The 20,812-nt window shown below is 47.4% G+C and overlaps 1 protein-coding gene across 1 annotated transcript in view; it reads right to left on the bottom strand.

The window, feature by feature from the left end:
* LOC128695222 (potassium channel subfamily K member 13-like) overlaps positions 1 to 20,812 on the bottom strand; it is a 73,798-nt gene that overhangs the window by 44,746 nt on the left and 8,240 nt on the right. The window contains exon 2 of the mRNA XM_053785739.2: positions 10,640 to 11,537. Coding sequence (XP_053641714.2) covers positions 10,640 to 11,351 — 712 coding nt within the window. The 5' untranslated portion in view covers positions 11,352 to 11,537. The remainder of the gene's footprint in view (positions 1 to 10,639; positions 11,538 to 20,812) is intronic.

Below are 20,812 nucleotides of genomic sequence, written 5' to 3'. Positions count from 1 at the left end.
CCATGCCTGTATGCTCGTAGATCATGTGTACGCCCATGCCTGTATGCTCGTAGATCATGTGTACGCCCATGCCTGTATGCTCGTAGATCATGTGTACGCCCATGCCTGTATGCTCGTAGATCATGTGTACGCCCATGCCTGTATGCTCGTAGATCATGTGTACGCCCATGCCTGTATGCTCGTAGATCATGTGTACGCCCATGCCTGTATGCTCGTAGATCATGTGTACAACTGATCTAAGTCTACAAGCAAGTACACACTTGTATACTCACTTCACTTAACACATAACACTCATGCGTGTGCGTGCGCATGAGTGCTGCATCACTGAAGAGGCAGGGCCAGGAGCTGTGACTCAGTGTCTGTAACCACATATATGTGTACACACACACACACACACACACACACACACACACAGCATAAGAGGGAATACATAACGAAAGACTCATGGAGGCATCAAAATGATGTAAATTAAGTTCATAGGAATGATAATAGACACAATCTTTCCAATTGGATATGGTACACTAACACAGACGGAATAATGAATAAGTGTGAGGAGTGGCATGAAAGAATCATGGAGGCATCTTCAAACATCATAGCACTCACGGAAACAAAGTTCATGGGAATGATAACAGATGCGATCTTTCCAACTGTATATCAGCCCCCGAGGAAATATAGCGGGGACAGAGCGGGAAGAAGAGTTGCACTGCTCATCATAAACCAGTAGAGTTATGAGGATTTGGAAGGAATGGACAAAACGAAAGCAAGGGACTACATAATAGGGACATTTAAGACTGGGGGAAGGGGTCCCAAGGTGGTTATTGCAGCGTTGTATAACCCACCACAGAATGGCAGGAGACTAAGACATGTGTATGCTGAGAGTAACAGAGCAATGGTTGACACACTAGCCAAGGTGACCAGAAGGACCCACATGGGAAGGGAAAAGTTGTTGGTTGTGGGTGATTTCAATCACAAGGAGATTGGGAAAATCTGGAGCCAAATGGGGGACCAGAAATTTGGATGGCTAAGATGATGGAGACTGTATTGGAAAACCTCATGTATCAACATGTTAAGGATATACCAGAGAGAGAGAAGAGGGGAGGATGAATCAGCAAGACTGGACCTCTTGTTCACCTTGAATAGTTCAGACATCGGGGATATATCATATTAAAGGACCCTCGGAGCTAGTGATCACGTCGTCCTGAGCTTCCAATATATTCTGAAGTTAAGAGTGGAGAGTGATGCAGCGTGAGATGCGGTGAGAAAGAGAACTGGTTTGAGAAACAGAAAATGAAATGATGGAACACGTGACCACAAAGTGCAGGGAGGCAGAGGAAAGAACTGTATCCAAGGGCTAAAGAAACAATGGGATGACTAGAACGAGGCCTTGGTTCATCCAAAGGTGTACAAATGCTAAATCTAAGTGCACTAGAGAAACTAAAAAGTATGGAAGACAAAGGACCCCAGGAAAATAAGGAGATTAGCCGAACTACCAGAAACGCATATGCATGGATAATGAGGGACTCAAATGGAAATAAAGAATCCCAATGGAGTTAAGTCTCTCTGACTTTTTTGGGGTTATCCTAGGTTCTCTATACATATGCTGCTTCTTCTTCGAGGACGACGAGAGCTGTCGTAAGATGGGAAGGAAGAAGGATAAGGAAGGATGGAAATAACTGGAAAAGGATGGGGAGGAGGGGAAGAGGAGGAATCAAGGCAAGTGGCCCAACCACTTTGGGACATGTGGTACAAAAGTACTGGAGACGTAGATAGAGAGGCTTGACTGATGTCATTGCTTGGCTCACTGGGAGAGGATGGCGAAGGCAGCGGCAGGAGCTGGGAGTGTCAGAAGGCAGCAGGCAGGATGAGTTGGCTATGTATGATAATCTATGTAACTGTATTAGTGTATACCTGAATAAATTTACTAAAGCAGCAAAACAAAAATGATATAGCATCAAAAGTCAAATCTGAACCAAAGCTGTTGTACAGCCACATCAAGAGGAATACAACAGTCAATGACCAGGTAATCAAACTGAGGAAAGAAAGAATTGGATCTCAGGAAATGACCAAGAAATATGTGAAGAGCTCAACACGAGATTTATGGAAGTATTTTCAGTGGAGACAGAAAGGACCCCAGTAAACTGGGAAGGTAAGGTGCACCAACAAGTGCTGTACACACTACACACAACCGAGGAGGAGGTGAAGAGGCTGCTAACCTAACTAGCACCTCAAAGGCAGTGGGACTGGATGACCTCTCTCCATGGATTCTGAGAGGGGGAGAACAGAGGCGCTGTGTGCGCCACTAACAACAATCTTCAGCATATCTATCGAAACAGAGCAACTACTTGAGGAGTGGAAAACGTCAAATGCAGTCCCAATTTTTAGGAAAGAAGTCAGACTTGGAGCATTAAACAACAGACCAGTGTCACTGACATGCATAGTTTGCAAAGTCATGGAGAAGCTTATTAGAAGAATGATGGAATAAAGAAGGGTGGGTAGACTGCATTTTCTTGGACTGTAAGAAGACTTTTGATACAGTTCCATACAAGAGTTTAGTGCAAAAGCTGGAGAACCAAACAGGAATAACAGGAAAGGCACTGCAATGGATCAAGGAATACATGAAGGGAAAGCATCAGTGAGTCATGGTACGTGACGAGGTGTGAGAGTGGGCACCTGTGACGAGCGGGGTCCCACAGGGGTCAGTCCTAGGACCAGTGCTGTTTCTGGCATCTGTGAATGACAAGACGGAAGGAATAGATTCAAAAGTGTCCCTGTTTGCAGACGTTGTGAAGTTTATGAGAATTCAATCGGACGAGGACCAGGCAGAACTACAGAGGGATCTGGACAGACTGCAGGCCTGGCTCAGAAACTGGTTCCATGAGTTCAATCCCACCAAGTGCAAAATCGTGATGATTGTGGAAGGGCAATGAAGACTGCAAACATAGTACAGTCTAGGGGGCCAGAGACTACAACATCACTCAAGGAAAAGGATCTTGGGGAGAGTATAATACCGAGCACATCTCCTGAGGCGCACATCAACCAAATAACTGCTGCAGCATATGGGCGCCGGGCAAAACTATGAATAGCATTCCGACATCTCATTAAGGAATCGTTCAGGACCCTGTACACCGTGTATGTCAGGCCCACATTGGAGTATGCGGCACCAGTTTGGAACCCACACCTAGCCAAGCAAAGTTAGAAAAAGTGCAAAGGTTTGCAACGAGACTAGTCCCGGGGCTAAGGGATATGTGCTACCAGAAGAGGTAAAGGGAAATCGGCCTGACGAAACTGGAAGACAGGGGAGATAGGGAGGATATGATAACGACATATAAAATACTGATAGGAATCGATAACATGGATGGAGACAAGATGTGCCAGAGATGGGACACAGCAACAAGGGGTCATAGTTGAAAGTTGAAGATTCAGATGAGTTACAGGGATGTTAGGAAGTTCATAGTGTTGTCAGGAAATAGAATTGCCTGGAAAGTGATGTGGTGGAGGCAGGTACCATACATAGCTTAAAGAAGAGTTATGATAAAGCTCAAGGAGCAGGGAGAGAGTCACCTAGTAGCGACCAGTGAACAGGCGGGGCCAGGAGCAATGACTGGACCCCTGCAACCACGATTAGGTGAGCACACACACACAAACAGGGAAAGAGAGAAAAAAAAAATATTTTTAAACATTACTGGCCAGGATCAGTAACCAACAAATACTTTTCTATCGGACCTCTTTTAAGGTTCTTATCTTCCTTCCTTTGCTCTGGTTGTTCATGGAAACAGAACTGAGTCACATATCATGGTACAATGCTCGCCACCATGCTCGCCACCATGCTCGCCACCATGCTCGCCACATGCTCGCCACCATGCTCGCCACCATGCTCGCCACGGTGCTCGCCACCATGCTCGCCACCGTGCTCGCCACTATGCTCGTCACCATGCTCGCTACGGTGCTCGCAACCATGCTCGCCACCATGCTCGCCACCATGCTCGCCACCATGCTCGCCACGGTGCTCGCCACCATGCTCGCCACCATGCTCGCCACGGTGCTCGCCACCATGCTCGCCACGATGCTCGCCACCATGCTCGCCACCATGCTCGCCACGGTGCTCGCCACCATGCTCGCCACCATGCTCGCCACCATGCTCGCCACCATGCTCGTTACCATGCTCGCCACGGTGCTCGCCACCATGCTCGCCACCATGCTCGCCACCGTGCTCGCCACCATGCTCGCCACCATGCTCGCCACCATGCTCGCCACCATGCTCGCCACCATGCTCGCCACCATGCTCACGACGGTGCTCGCCACCGTGCTCGCCACGGTGCTCGCCACCATGCTCGCCACCATGCTCGCCACCATGCTCGCCACCATGCTAGCCACCATGCTCGCCACGATGCTCGCCACCATGCTCGCCACCATGCTCGCCACCATGCTCGCCACCATGCTCACGACGGTGCTCGCCACCGTGCTCGCCACGGTGCTCGCCACCATGCTCGCCACCATGCTCGCCACCATGCTCGCCACCATGCTAGCCATTATGCTCGCCACCATGCTCGCCACCATGCTAGCCACCATGCTCGCCACGATGCTCGCCACCATGCTCGCCACCATGCTCGCCACCATGCTCGCCACCATGCTCGCCACCATACTAGCCACCATGCTCGCCACCATGCTCGCCACCATGCTAGCCACCATGCTCGCCACCATGCTCGCCACCATACTAGCCACCATGCTAGCCACCATGCTCGCCACGATGCTCGCCACCATGCTCGCCACCATGCTCGCCACCATGCTCGCCACCATGCTCGCCACCATACTAGCCACCATGCTCGCCACCATGCTCGCCACCATGCTCGCCACCATGCTCGCCACCATACTAGCCACCATGCTCGCCACCATGCTCGCCACCATCCTCGCCACCATGCTCGCCACCATACTAGCCACCATGCTCGCCACCATGCTCGCCACCATACTAGCCACCATGCTCGCCACCATGCTCGCCACCATACTAGCCACCATGCTCGCCACCATACTAGCCACCATACTAGCCACCATGCTCGCCACCATACTAGCCACCATACTAGCCACCATGCTCGCCACCATACTAGCCACCATACTAGCCACCATACTAGCCACCATGCTCGCCACCATACTAGCCACCATACTAGCCACCATACTAGCCACCATACTAGCCACCATGCTCGCCACCATACTAGCCACCATACTAGCCACCATACTAGCCACCATACTAGCCACCATACTAGCCACCATGCTCGCCACCATGCTCGCCACCATACTAGCCACCATACTAGCCACCATACTAGCCACCATGCTCGCCACCATACTAGCCACCATACTAGCCACCATACTAGCCACCATGCTCGCCACCATGCTCGCCACCATGCTCGCCACCATGCTCGCCACCATACTAGCCACCATACTAGCCACCATACTAGCCACCATGCTCGCCACCATGCTCGCCACCATGCTCGCCACCATGCTCGCCACCATACTAGCCACCATACTAGCCACCATGCTCGCCACCATGCTCGCCACCATGCTCGCCACCATACTAGCCACCATACTAGCCACCATACTAGCCACCATGCTCGCCACCATGCTCGCCACCATGCTCGCCACCATACTAGCCACCATACTAGCCACCATACTAGCCACCATGCTCGCCACCATGCTCGCCACCATGCTCGCCACCATACTAGCCACCATACTAGCCACCATGCTCGCCACCATGCTCGCCACCATGCTCGCCACCATACTAGCCACCATGCTCGCCACCATACTAGCCACCATGCTCGCCACCATACTAGCCACCATGCTCGCCACCATGCTCGCCACCATGCTCGCCACCATGCTCGCCACCATACTAGCCACCATGCTCGCCACCATACTAGCCACCATGCTCGCCACCATACTAGCCACCATGCTCGCCACCATGCTCGCCACCATATTAGCCACCATGCTCGCCACCATACTAGCCACCATGCTCGCCACCATGCTCGCCACCATGCTCGCCACCATGCTCGCCACCATACTAGCCACCATGCTCGCCACCATGCTCGCCACCATGCTCACCACCATACTAGCCACCATGCTCGCCACCATGCTCGCCACCATACTAGCCACCATGCTCGCCACCATGCTCGCCACCATGCTCGCCACCATACTAGCCACCATGCTCGCCACCATGCTCGCCACCATGCTCGCCACCATGCTCGCCACCATGCTCGCCACCATACTAGCCACCATGCTCGCCACCATGCTCGCCACCATACTAGCCACCATACTAGCCACCATACTAGCCACCATGCTCGCCACCATGCTCGCCACCATACTAGCCACCATGCTCGCCACCATACTAGCCACCATGCTCGCCACCATGCTCGCCACCATACTAGCCACCATGCTCGCCACCATACTAGCCACCATACTAGCCACCATGCTCGCCACCATACTAGCCACCATACTAGCCACCATGCTCGCCACCATACTAGCCACCATACTAGCCACCATACTAGCCACCATGCTCGCCACCATACTAGCCACCATACTAGCCACCATACTAGCCACCATACTAGCCACCATGCTCGCCACCATACTAGCCACCATACTAGCCACCATACTAGCCACCATACTAGCCACCATACTAGCCACCATGCTCGCCACCATGCTCGCCACCATACTAGCCACCATACTAGCCACCATACTAGCCACCATGCTCGCCACCATACTAGCCACCATACTAGCCACCATGCTCGCCACCATACTAGCCACCATGCTCGCCACCATGCTCGCCACCATGCTCGCCACCATGCTCGCCACCATACTAGCCACCATGCTCGCCACCATGCTCGCCACCATACTAGCCACCATGCTCGCCACCATGCTCGCCACCATACTAGCCACCATGCTCGCCACCATACTAGCCACCATACTAGCCACCATGCTCGCCACCATACTAGCCACCATACTAGCCACCATGCTCGCCACCATACTAGCCACCATACTAGCCACCATGCTCGCCACCATACTAGCCACCATACTAGCCACCATACTAGCCACCATACTAGCCACCATGCTCGCCACCATACTAGCCACCATACTAGCCACCATACTAGCCACCATACTAGCCACCATACTAGCCACCATGCTCGCCACCATGCTCGCCACCATACTAGCCACCATACTAGCCACCATACTAGCCACCATGCTCGCCACCATAGCCACCATACTAGCCACCATACTAGCCACCATGCTCGCCACCATTCTCGCCACCATGCTCGCCACCATGCTCGCCACCATACTAGCCACCATACTAGCCACCATACTAGCCACCATGCTCGCCACCATGCTAGCCACCATGCTCGCCACCATGCTCGCCACCATACTAGCCACCATACTAGCCACCATGCTCGCCACCATGCTCGCCACCATGCTCGCCACCATACTAGCCACCATACTACTAGCCACCATGCTCGCCACCATGCTCGCCACCATGCTCGCCACCATACTAGCCACCATACTAGCCACCATGCTAGCCACCATACTAGCCACCATGCTCGCCACCATGCTCGCCACCATACTAGCCACCATGCTCGCCACCATGCTCGCCACCATGCTCACCATGCTCGCCACCATGCTCGCCACCATGCTCGCCACCATACCATGCTCGCCACCATACTAGCCACCATGCTCGCCACCATGCTAGCCACCATACTAGCCACCATAGTAGCCACCATACTAGCCACCATGCTCGCCACCATGCTCGCCACCATACTAGCCACCATGCTCGCCACCATGCTCGCCACCATACTAGCCACCATGCTCGCCACCATACTAGCCACCATACTAGCCACCATACTAGCCACCATACTAGCCACCATGCTCGCCACCATACTAGCCACCATACTAGCCACCATACCATACTAGCCACCATGCCACCATACTAGCCACCATGCTCGCCACCATGCTCGCCACCATGCTCGCCACCATACTAGCCACCATACTAGCCACCATACTAGCCACCATGCTCGCCACCATGCTCGCCACCATGCTCGCCACCATACTAGCCACCATACTAGCCACCATGCTCGCCACCATGCTCGCCACCATGCTCGCCACCATACTAGCCACCATGCTCGCCACCATACTAGCCACCATGCTCGCCACCATACTAGCCACCATGCTCGCCACCATGCTCGCCACCATGCTCGCCACCATGCTCGCCACCATACTAGCCACCATGCTCGCCACCATACTAGCCACCATGCTCGCCACCATACTAGCCACCATGCTCGCCACCATGCTCGCCACCATATTAGCCACCATGCTCGCCACCATACTAGCCACCATGCTCGCCACCATGCTCGCCACCATGCTCGCCACCATGCTCGCCACCATACTAGCCACCATGCTCGCCACCATGCTCGCCACCATGCTCACCACCATACTAGCCACCATGCTCGCCACCATGCTCGCCACCATACTAGCCACCATGCTCGCCACCATGCTCGCCACCATGCTCGCCACCATACTAGCCACCATGCTCGCCACCATGCTCGCCACCATGCTCGCCACCATGCTCGCCACCATGCTCGCCACCATACTAGCCACCATGCTCGCCACCATGCTCGCCACCATACTAGCCACCATACTAGCCACCATACTAGCCACCATGCTCGCCACCATGCTCGCCACCATACTAGCCACCATGCTCGCCACCATACTAGCCACCATGCTCGCCACCATGCTCGCCACCATACTAGCCACCATGCTCGCCACCATACTAGCCACCATACTAGCCACCATGCTCGCCACCATACTAGCCACCATACTAGCCACCATGCTCGCCACCATACTAGCCACCATACTAGCCACCATACTAGCCACCATGCTCGCCACCATACTAGCCACCATACTAGCCACCATACTAGCCACCATACTAGCCACCATGCTCGCCACCATACTAGCCACCATACTAGCCACCATACTAGCCACCATACTAGCCACCATACTAGCCACCATGCTCGCCACCATGCTCGCCACCATACTAGCCACCATACTAGCCACCATACTAGCCACCATGCTCGCCACCATACTAGCCACCATACTAGCCACCATACTAGCCACCATGCTCGCCACCATGCTCGCCACCATGCTCGCCACCATGCTCGCCACCATGCTCGCCACCATACTAGCCACCATACTAGCCACCATACTAGCCACCATGCTCGCCACCATGCTCGCCACCATGCTCGCCACCATGCTCGCCACCATACTAGCCACCATACTAGCCACCATGCTCGCCACCATGCTCGCCACCATGCTCGCCACCATACTAGCCACCATACTAGCCACCATACTAGCCACCATGCTCGCCACCATGCTCGCCACCATGCTCGCCACCATACTAGCCACCATACTAGCCACCATACTAGCCACCATGCTCGCCACCATGCTCGCCACCATGCTCGCCACCATACTAGCCACCATACTAGCCACCATGCTCGCCACCATGCTCGCCACCATGCTCGCCACCATGCTCGCCACCATACTAGCCACCATACTAGCCACCATACTAGCCACCATGCTCGCCACCATGCTCGCCACCATGCTCGCCACCATACTAGCCACCATACTAGCCACCATGCTCGCCACCATACTAGCCACCATGCTCGCCACCATACTAGCCACCATGCTCGCCACCATACTAGCCACCATGCTCGCCACCATACTAGCCACCATGCTCGCCACCATGCTCGCCACCTGATTATTAACACTTTAACACACCGACATTTCCTAGCTGAGAGTCCCATTATTAATGCAAACTCACATTGTTATTCTTTCCACACTAAACCCAACCAACCCATCAAAACAATGGTTCACACTGAAAGTGTATATGAACCTCCTCTTCTATAGCCAATACTGACCGCATTTTTCCCCTTATTACACACCAGTGAATTATCCACATACTTCTATTGTATTTAACAATAATTTTGTTATTATTATTATTATTATTATTATTATTATTATTATTATTATTATTATTATTATTATTATTATTTCAACGCAGTTTCCTCATTTTTTAATATCATTTCGTTTTCAGTTATTTCATTCAATTCTTTTTTATTTTGTTTTTTAATTGATTAAGATGTTCATTTACCTCAGCTAATCTATTGTTAGTAGTGTGAGTTTTCTCCAATATACAGGAGAAGGGGTTACTAGCTCCTTGCTTCCGGCATTTTAGTCGCCTTTTACGACTCATGGCTTACGGAGGAAGAATTCTGTTCCACTTCCCCGTGGAGATAAGAGGAAATAAACAAGAACAAGAACTAGTAAGAAAATAGAAGAAACTGCAGAGGGGTGTGTATATACATGCTCGTACATGCCTGTGTAATGTGACTTAAGTGTAGGTAGAAGTAGCAAGACGTACCTTGCTACTTCTACCATCGTGTAAAACAATGACAGGTTTCCGTTTTACACTCACTTGGCAGGACGGTAGTACCTCCCTGGGCGGCTGCTGTCTACCAACCTACTACCTAGGATTATTATTATTATTATTATTATTATTATTAAATAACCTATGGTAACAAGAGGAGTATATAATAAAGTATTTTCTGCAACTTACCCAGAGTGAAGATACCCTCAAAAACGAAGTAAAAGCTGCCGAAGAAATCCCAGAGTTCTCGGTCACTGGGAGCGTATAATGCAGCTGACATGTTGCCCCACGCGTAGAGAAGGTCGTAAACTTCAGTAAGTTCCACTGTTTTCTTGTTAACCGAATCAGTCATATTATTGCGCATTTTGTTGTATGTGTTCTGTAAGTCGGTCCTCTGATGCTTCTCGTAGTCCTGTTCCAAGACCTGGAAAATGAGTGAGCCGAGCAACATGTATGTGAGGGTAAATATTCCCAGGAGGAAGAATATGGCTGTGTCGTCTGCCATGGACAAGCAGTGCCACCATCGTTTTCGATGGTGGGGCATGGCGGACAACACCGCTCCGTTGTTCTTACGTCTCTCAGCGGAAGAGCGGCGTGATGTATGATACAAGCAAGAACAGCATCCAATAGAATTGCTACCTTCACTGACACTTGTTCCCGTGCTGCTTCCGAAGCTGTCAGAGTGGCTGTCACTGTCATCGCTACTGTTTGGTCTTCTATGTGTAGTCTTGGCAGCTGGCAAGCTCGCCCATCTATCAGTTGAATACACTGGTTTATTGCGGTGTGTGGGGGTGAGAGACGGCTCTCTCCGCCTTAGATCCTCGATCACAGACCCGCTACTGTATGCATCCCACATACGCTCAAGTTTCACAAGCTGATTGTGCGATCGATGATTTTCCATGTTGACTGGAACTAAATGTCCTGGCAGATGAACGGAGCTTAATGGCCACGTCTCGCTTCAGTGTTTGTAGCCTTTTTAAATGTAGCGCCGAGCAAAGTTTAGGAGCTCATGTACAGATGAACATCAATATATCTATCAAGACTTGTGTGCTTCATCAACTTCAAGTTCACCACTATTTCATAGTGTCTGAAAACGAAATAAAATGAGATTAGATCTGAATGGCGTCGCTAAACATTAATAAACGACACCTTACTCAAATGTATATAAGCAAATGTACAAATAGAGAAAATGATCAACAGAGAAGTCAACTCTATTATTCCAGGTTCTCCAGTGAGAGTCAAAGCTACAATCTAGTTATCCATGACCAGGCAGGGGAAAACAAATGTGTAATTAAATGTTATATTGTAATCATAGAAATGGTATAAACCTTAGCAATAAATACCGACAATTGGTTTAGAAAGACACATAAGCAAACACTATACCATATTTATTAGAAAACGTTTCGGTCCTGGGACCTTGGTCACTTCTAACATACAGAGGTTGAAAGACATTATACATATATAGTAGGTTGGTAGACAGCAACCACCCAGGGAAGTACTACCGTCCTGCCAGATGACTGTGAAACAAAAACCTGTAACTGTTTTGCATGATGGTAGGATTGCTGGTTTCTTTTTCTGTCTCATAAACACGCTAAGATAACAGGGATATCTTGCTACTCCTACTTACACTTTGGTCACACTTCATAGACACGCACATGCATATATATATATATACATACATCTAGGTTTTTCTCCTTTTTCTAAATAGCTCTTGTTCTTTTTATTTCTTCTATTGTCCATGGGGAAGTGGAAAAGAATCTTTCCTCCGTAAGCCATGCGTGTCGTATGAGGCGACTAAAATGCCGGGAGCAATGGGCTAGTAACCCCTTCTCCTGTATACAATTACTAAAAAAGAGAAGAAGAAAAACTTTATAAAACTGGGTTGCTTAAATGTGCGTGGATGTAGTGCGGATGACAAGAAACAGATGATTGCTGATGTTATGAATGAAAAGAAGTTGGATGTCCTGGCCCTAAGCGAAACAAAGCTGAAGGGGGTAGGAGAGTTTCAGTGGGGGGAAATAAATGGGATTAAATCTGGAGTATCTGAGAGAGTTAGAGCAAAGGAAGGGGTAGCAGTAATGTTAAATGATCAGTTATGGAAGGAGAAAAGAGAATATGAATGTGTAAATTCAAGAATTATGTGGATTAAAGTAAAGGTTGGATGCGAGAAGTGGGTCATAATAAGCGTGTATGCACCTGGAGAAGAGAGGAATGCAGAGGAGAGAGAGAGATTTTGGGAGATGTTAAGTGAATGTATAGGAGCCTTTGAACCAAGTGAGAGAGTAATTGTGGTAGGGGACTTGAATGCTAAAGTAGGAGAAACTTTTAGAGAGGGTGTGGTAGGTAAGTTTGGGGTGCCAGGTGTAAATGATAATGGGAGCCCTTTGATTGAACTTTGTATAGAAAGGGGTTTAGTTATAGGTAATACATATTTTAAGAAAAAGAGGATAAATAAGTATACACGATATGATGTAGGGCGAAATGACAGTAGTTTGTTGGATTATGTATTGGTAGATAAAAGACTGTTGAGTAGACTTCAGGATGTACATGTTTATAGAGGGGCCACAGATATATCAGATCACTTTCTAGTTGTAGCTACACTGAGAGTAAAAGGTAGATGGGATACAAGGAGAATAGAAGCATCAGGGAAGAGAGAGGTAAAGGTTTATAAACTAAAAGAGGAGGCAGTTAGGGTAAGATATAAACAGCTATTGGAGGATAGATGGGCTAATGAGAGCATAGGCAATGGGGTCGAAGAGGTATGGGGTAGGTTTAAAAATGTAGTGTTAGAGTGTTCAGCAGAAGTTTGTGGTTACAGGAAAGTGGGTGCAGGAGGGAAGAGGAGCGATTGGTGGAATGATGATGTAAAGAGAGTAGTAAGGGAGAAAAAGTTAGCATATGAGAAGTTTTTACAAAGTAGAAGTGATGCAAGGAGGGAAGAGTATATGGAGAAAAAGAGAGAAGTTAAGAGAGTGGTGAAGCAATGTAAAAAGAGAGCAAATGAGAGAGTGGGTGAGATGTTATCAACAAATTTTGTTGAAAATAAGAAAAAGTTTTGGAGTGAGATTAACAAGTTAAGAAAGCCTAGAGAACAAATGGATTTGTCAGTTAAAAATAGGAGAGGAGAGTTATTAAATGGAGAGTTAGAGGTATTGGGAAGATGGAAGGAATATTTTGAGGAATTGTTAAATGTTGATGAAGATAGGGAAGCTGTGATTTCGTGTATAGGGCAAGGAGGAATAACATCTTGTAGGAGTGAGGAAGAGTCAGTTGTGAGTGTGGGGGAAGTTCGTGAGGCAGTAGGTAAAATGAAAGGGGGTAAGGCAGCCGGGATTGATGGGATAAAGATAGAAATGTTAAAAGCAGGTGGGGATATAGTTTTGGAGTGGTTGGTGCAATTATTTAATAAATGTATGGAAGAGGGTAAGGTACCTAGGGATTGGCAGAGAGCATGCATAGTTCCTTTGTATAAAGGCAAAGGGGATAAAAGAGAGTGCAAAAATTATAGGGGGATAAGTCTGTTGAGTGTACCTGGTAAAGTGTATGGTAGAGTTATAATTGAAAGAATTAAGAGTAAGACGGAGAATAGGATAGCAGATGAACAAGGAGGCTTTAGGAAAGGTAGGGGGTGTGTGGACCAGGTGTTTACAGTGAAACATATAAGTGAACAGTATTTAGATAAGGCTAAAGAGGTCTTTGTGGCATTTATGGATTTGGAAAAGGCGTATGACAGGGTGGATAGGGGGGCAATGTGGCAGATGTTGCAAGTGTATGGTGTAGGAGGTAGGTTACTGAAAGCAGTGAAGAGTTTTTACGAGGATAGTGAGGCTCAAGTTAGAGTATGTAGGAAAGAGGGGAATTTTTTCCCAGTAAAAGTAGGCCTTAGACAAGGATGTGTGATGTCACCGTGGTTGTTTAATATATTTATAGATGGGGTTGTAAGAGAAGTAAATGCGAGGGTCTTGGCAAGAGGCGTGGAGTTAAAAGATAAAGAATCACACACAAAGTGGGAGTTGTCACAGCTGCTCTTTGCTGATGACACTGTGCTCTTGGGAGATTCTGAAGAGAAGTTGCAGAGATTGGTGGATGAATTTGGTAGGGTGTGCAAAAGAAGAAAATTAAAGGTGAATACAGGAAAGAGTAAGGTTATGAGGATAACAAAAAGATTAGGTGATGAAAGATTGAATATCAGATTGGAGGGAGAGAGTATGGAGGAGGTGAACGTATTCAGATATTTGGGAGTGGACGTGTCAGCGGATGGGTCTATGAAAGATGAGGTGAATCATAGAATTGATGAGGGAAAAAGAGTGAGTGGTGCACTTAGGAGTCTGTGGAGACAAAGAACTTTGTCCTTGGAGGCAAAGAGGGGAATGTATGAGAGTATAGTTTTACCAACGCTCTTATATGGGTGTGAAGCGTGGGTGATGAATGTTGCAGCGAGGAGAAGGCTGGAGGCAGTGGAGATGTCATGTCTGAGGGCAATGTGTGGTGTGAATATAATGCAGAGAATTCGTAGTTTGGAAGTTAGGAGGAGGTGCGGGATTACCAAAACTGTTGTCCAGAGGGCTGAGGAAGGGTTGTTGAGGTGGTTCGGACATGTAGAGAGAATGGAGCGAAACAGAATGACTTCAAGAGTGTATCAGTCTGTAGTGGAAGGAAGGCGGGGTAGGGGTCGGCCTAGGAAGGGTTGGAGGGAGGGGGTAAAGGAGGTTTTGTGTGCGAGGGGCTTGGACTTCCAGCAGGCATGCGTGAGCGTGTTTGATAGGAGTGAATGGAGACAAATGGTTTTTAATACTTGACGTGCTGTTGGAGTGTGAGCAAAGTAACATTTATGAAGGGATTCAGGGAAACCGGCAGGCCGGACTTGAGTCCTGGAGATGGGAAGTACAGTGCCTGCACTCTGAAGGAGGGGTGTTAATGTTGCAGTTTAAAAACTGTAGTGTAAAGCACCCTTCTGGCAAGACAGTGATGGAGTGAATGATGGTGAAAGTTTTTCTTTTTCGGGCCACCCTGCCTTGGTGGGAATCGGCCGGTGTGATAATAAAAAAAAAAAAATGAGGTGTGAGTGACCTGAAGAATGCTATGTTGGGATGAGGACGGGTAGACGATGAGATCATGTGACTACTTTAAAACTTCTCCTCTGACTTTTGGAATCAAAATAGGTTTTGTACTGGTCCATTGACAAGCTTAGGTTTTTCGAAACTATGTCAGAGGTCTCCTCAAGTTTGGATCTAAGGTCAAGGAGAAACTGGTAAGAAGACTGAACCTCAGCACTCATCTCCTCATTAGTCCATAAGTCATGAAGGATGGACAATGGGCCTCTGGCCTGTCTACCATAGAGAAGTTCAAAAGGTGAAAACCCCAAAGAGTCACTGGGAACTTCCCTCATGGCAAACAAAGCACAGGGTAGGTAACGATGCCACTCCTTAGGTTTAAGGGAACAAAGTTTCCTTAAAATGGACTTGAGAATCGAATGCTGGCGCTCAATCCTCCCATTACAGCTGGGATGATAGTGTGTGGTGAAGAGAGGCTTCACTCCCAGAAGTTGGTATAGATGTTGCATTAAGTCAGATGTGAATTGTGTCCCACGGTCAGACAAAATTTCTCTAGGGATGCCCACTCTGGAGAAGATGGACAAAAGGGCTTCAGCCACCTCTGTAGTAGTTATGGTCTTTAAGGGTATGGCTTCAGGGAAACTCGAAGCATAATCAACTAATGTTAATATACATATCTATGTCCCCCAGCTGACAGTGGAGATAAAGGACCAACGATGTCAATAGCTACTCTTTCAAAAGGTACCGTAAAGTCTGGCATTTTGACCATAGGTACTCGCCTGGTACCTCGGGAGGATGACAGTTGGCAAACTTTACACGATCTACAATAGGTAGTGATATCTGAGGACATTTTTGGCCAAAAATAGGTTTCCCTAATTTTATTGAAGGTTTTACGATGCGAGAAATGTCCGGCCACTGGCAGCTCATGAGCCATTTTAAGAACAGTCTCTCTGCATTGACTTGGAACAACTAAAATGGAATAGTCTATCTCATCTGAATTTAATTTGAATACTGAGTTTCTTTAAGGTTAGGGAACAGCTTATCAGAAATGCCTATACATGTGCATCCAGTGTCTCGTAAAATGGTAGATACATTAAGTCCATTAACTGTTCCTGAACAGAAGGGTGCTTGGTCATTACAGTCTTTAAAACATCTTCCAACTTTTTGGACCTTCTTAGAAGGACAATCTGGACGTTTATGTCCCTTAACACCACACAAATGACAAACAGGAATAAAAGAAGTCATTTTACTTTCTACTAGAGGCTTTGATTTCTTAAGGTCTGATGAACCCTTGCCATTAGGGTTCGATCCCTTTAGGTCTTTATAGGAATTGTGAGCCTCAGCATACAGGTCAGCAGCCTCAGCAACTTCCTCAGCTTTAATCAGGTTACGTTCTCTAATGAATGTTCGTATCTGGTGAGGAAGAGCTGTCAGGAACTGGTCAGCAACCATGAAGTCTCTAAGAGATTCCTAACTGTGATCAATTCCTGAACTCTCTATCCAAAAGTCGAACAAACGAAAGAGTGTTACCTGTAACTGCTGAAAGTTCTGGCCAGGCTGTAAGGTGGCATACCTGAAATCTTTCCTGTAAGAATTAGTGGTTTTTTGGTGTGCTTTAAGGATTGCTTTCTTCAGTAGGTTATAATTACATATAATATCCTGCGACAAAGTTGCATAGATATTCAAAGCTGTACCGGAAAATAACATTCCTAACCTGGTAGCCCAGGTGTCAGTAGGCCATTCACAGAAAGTAGCGGTATTTTCAAATCTGACAATGTATGAAGTTATGTCTTCCCCCTCTGTGAAGGGAGGTAAATTAGGTGTTGGAATATATGCACTAGCTGCATGATGTTCAATTACTCCTTCCTCTAATTGTTGTTGTGTAAGAGTTAACTTTCTATTCTCTAATTCAAGGCGATATTTTTTGAGCTCGCGATCCTTTTCTCTCTCTGTTAACTCAAGTTCTCTAGCTTTTTCCTCACGTTCTCTAGCTTTTTTCTCACATTCTCTAGCTTTTTCCTCACGTTCTCTAGCTTTTTCCTCAACTTCTCTATCCTTTGCTCTTTCCTCAAGTTCTCTTAATTTAACTTTTTCTTCACGTACTCTAGCTCTCTCCTCACGATCAAGTCTGTCACGCTCCTTTTTGTCTTCTCTCTCTCCTTCTAACTGTCTTTCTTGGATTTCTCTCTCAATTCTCTCTCTCTCCTTTTTCTCTTCTCTTTCGATTCTCTCTCTCTCCTTTTTCTCTTCTCTTTCGATTCTCTCTCTCTCCTTTTCTTCTTCTCTTTCCCTTTCTAACTGTCTTTCTTCTCTCTCAATTCTCTCTCTTTCAAGTCTTTCCTGGATCTTAGCACTAATGAAAGATTCTAAATTTTTCCCAGTTATTCCTAACTTACTTCCAGCATTCATCCAAAACTGGTATTCATCCATACTTGCAAGAATAACTTAAACTATCAGGGGAAATGAAACGGGTATTAAAGAAAACGGAGGGTTCAATTCCTGCTCCGCTCAAACTGTAAATAAACCAGAGGGCTCGATCCCTACTTCAATTAAACAATATGTATTAATTAAAACGAAGGGTTCTATGCCGGCTCCGAGCAAACAGTAAGTAGAATGGGGTCCCTTGACCATCCAATCTTCTCACCGACAGTTCCCTTGATATAATAAAGAGCTCAATGAAACAAATTGTCACTGGAAAATCTCGGGTCCCTAGAGTCTAATCCTCCAAAGTGTTTCAAGCTCACACAAAAGTAGATGGCAGAATTAACTAGTATTCCTGCCTTGACTTGACTTACAATAAATTGAGACTATAACAATCACCAAATATTTTAAATACCTGTACTGTAGTCCTACCATAGAGAATGATTACTCATGGCTGGTGGCAACCGTCTGTGGTATGCGGCGTTGAAGTTCCAATGGTAGATTCGAGATGGAGTTGAATCTTGATTCAGTAGAGTTGATCCTGGCAAGGTCGCCACTTGTGAAGGCTTACTCAGCCCTGTAACAACTTCAGACAGTTTTACCAAGGCTGGCTCCTCCTCAGGAAAATTAGTGAATAGAAAAAGAAATAATAGCAGACAAACATAAACACTTTATTATATAGAAAATATAAAACACTTAAATATGAAATATTAATCCTACATTTAAAGAAAATGAAAAATGAAAAATATAAATGATAACTGAATTCAAAGCTAATATATATATACTGGTGTCTGGTGTTGGTGACACTGAGTGTTGAAATCGTAGCCGTTGCCGATGATGGGGGGGGGTCGCAGGTGTTGGTTACAACCCACTGGCTAGTTCTTCACAGTATAGCCTTGAGTATTCTATCCCGATGACAGGAAAGCAGGTTCTTTACCGCTGCAATGATGAGGGGTTACATCCTGCAATTTCATACAGGTGCACAGGTAACTAATTCCAAAAAGGGGAAGTCTCAGGATGTTAGTCCATCTCCATCAGTTCTCCTCATTGATTGGCAGGTGACCCTCTCTGTCATCCAAGCTGGAAAGATAGACAGGTTACCCACTGCTTAAGAAATCACTCTCCATGATAAGTACAATACCTAAAAGATGTGGTGATTATCACAACAGTCAACCTAGAGCAACACTGAAAGGACTAAGTTTATTATTGGTCAAAAGTGAAGCTTTCAACCAATAAATCCACTAGAATACAAGGCAGGCATGTACTTACAGTAGTGCTGGGAGCTGTGAGTCTAGTGATTACTATTTGGACCGGAGCCCCACACGTCACCTTTCGGGGGGGGGGGGGGGAAGAAGGAGGGGAAGGGATAGCGGGAGCTTGACGTACCCTACCTTAACAAGTAGCCGGCAATGAAACTATCACTTTCTGGGAGGGGAAAAAAGGCGGGAATAGTGGGAGCTTGACTTACCCTACCTTAACAAGTAGCTGGCAATGAAACTATTGTTACTATACACTCCCTCTCTACTCCTTTCTATTGAACTTTTCCCTCACACCTGTGTTGCTGGGTAGATGCTGCTTTGCCTGGTTGAGTATCATGTATGCTAATGTTTTAGAAATTTTGTGGCTTCCAGTGTTACGTTCTATTGTGTCGGTGACGGCAATTAGCGAGGCTTCTAGACACCGTCGGCGTCTAAGATCTTGTTCGGTGAGAACGGGTTGTGCCTCATCTCGTGGAGTCTCTGTGGAAGACACAGGCGTACCTTAAATCGTCTCTGTTACAGGCACTTCGATGCTCGTTCAGGTGGACCGCAAGATCTCTGCTTGTCCCGCCTACATATTTCTTGGGACAAAATCCACAGGGGATGGTGTAAACGCCTGCTGCGGAAGTTAGAGGTGTGGGGCTGCATTTCGTAGTGAGGTCTTTGATAGATGATGTGTTTATAGTGGAAACGTTGATATTCTTAGCAAGTGCCCGGCGAGTATCCGTGGCAACATCACCACCTGGGAGCACTATGAGCTGCTTAGAGGGCTGTTCCATGGCGGTTTGTTGAGGATAGCTTGTGCCTTGAGTCTGCAATCTCGGATGAAGAAAGATGGAAACTGAAGAACTCAAATAACGCTCCGCTGTTATCCATCCCATCCCGAGTTATGTTTTATTATATTCATTGGATCCTATTCCCAATGTAACCTTTAATGACAGTGCACTTCTTATATGTACTGGTATTCTATACCATCAGCTCTTTGTTCTTACTTCGCTGCATTACACTACATCACGCATCCACTTGACTAAGTGTTACACAATCTGTTCTTTGAATCTCTCTCCTTCTCGGGCATTATCTATCCCATATTTTGCATTTCTGGTTTCTTCCTTACCGACACCACTTCTGCTACTTGGCGATTTTAATGCACTCCATTTCCTTTAGGGTGGGTCTCACTGTTACCCTTGTGGAATTCAGTTGGAAGATTTTCTCACTTCTCTCCCCCTCCATGTTTTAAATATAGGTACTCCCACCAGTTTTGATCCTCGTTCTCCATCTCTCTCTTGCATCGATCTCTCGGTTTGCTCTTCCTCAGTTGCACTAGACTTTATTTGATCTGTCTTCCCAGACTTGCATGACAGAGATCCTTTTCCAATCATCGTTACTTCTTATTTGTACTCACCATCTCGCAGCCCCCGCTGGCAATTTAACTCGCGTTAAACTGCTTTTAGTGAGGATCTTCTTTCGTCCTCCATTGATAAGCTGTTACACCTCTTCTCGACCTCAGTTTTAACCGCAGCTTCACATTCTATACCCCAAGGTGCGTGCCTTGGCGGTCTCCTGCTTGCGCTCGTGCAGTACGTTTGAAACACGCAGCGTGGGGGAAGATATCAGTACAATAGGACCAC

This window comes from Cherax quadricarinatus, chromosome 35 (genome assembly GCF_038502225.1).
Source record: "Cherax quadricarinatus isolate ZL_2023a chromosome 35, ASM3850222v1, whole genome shotgun sequence".
Lineage (NCBI taxonomy): Eukaryota > Metazoa > Arthropoda > Malacostraca > Decapoda > Parastacidae > Cherax > Cherax quadricarinatus.
The sequence above is the reverse complement of the archived record's forward strand: the minus strand, read 5'-3'. Positions and strand labels throughout refer to the sequence as shown.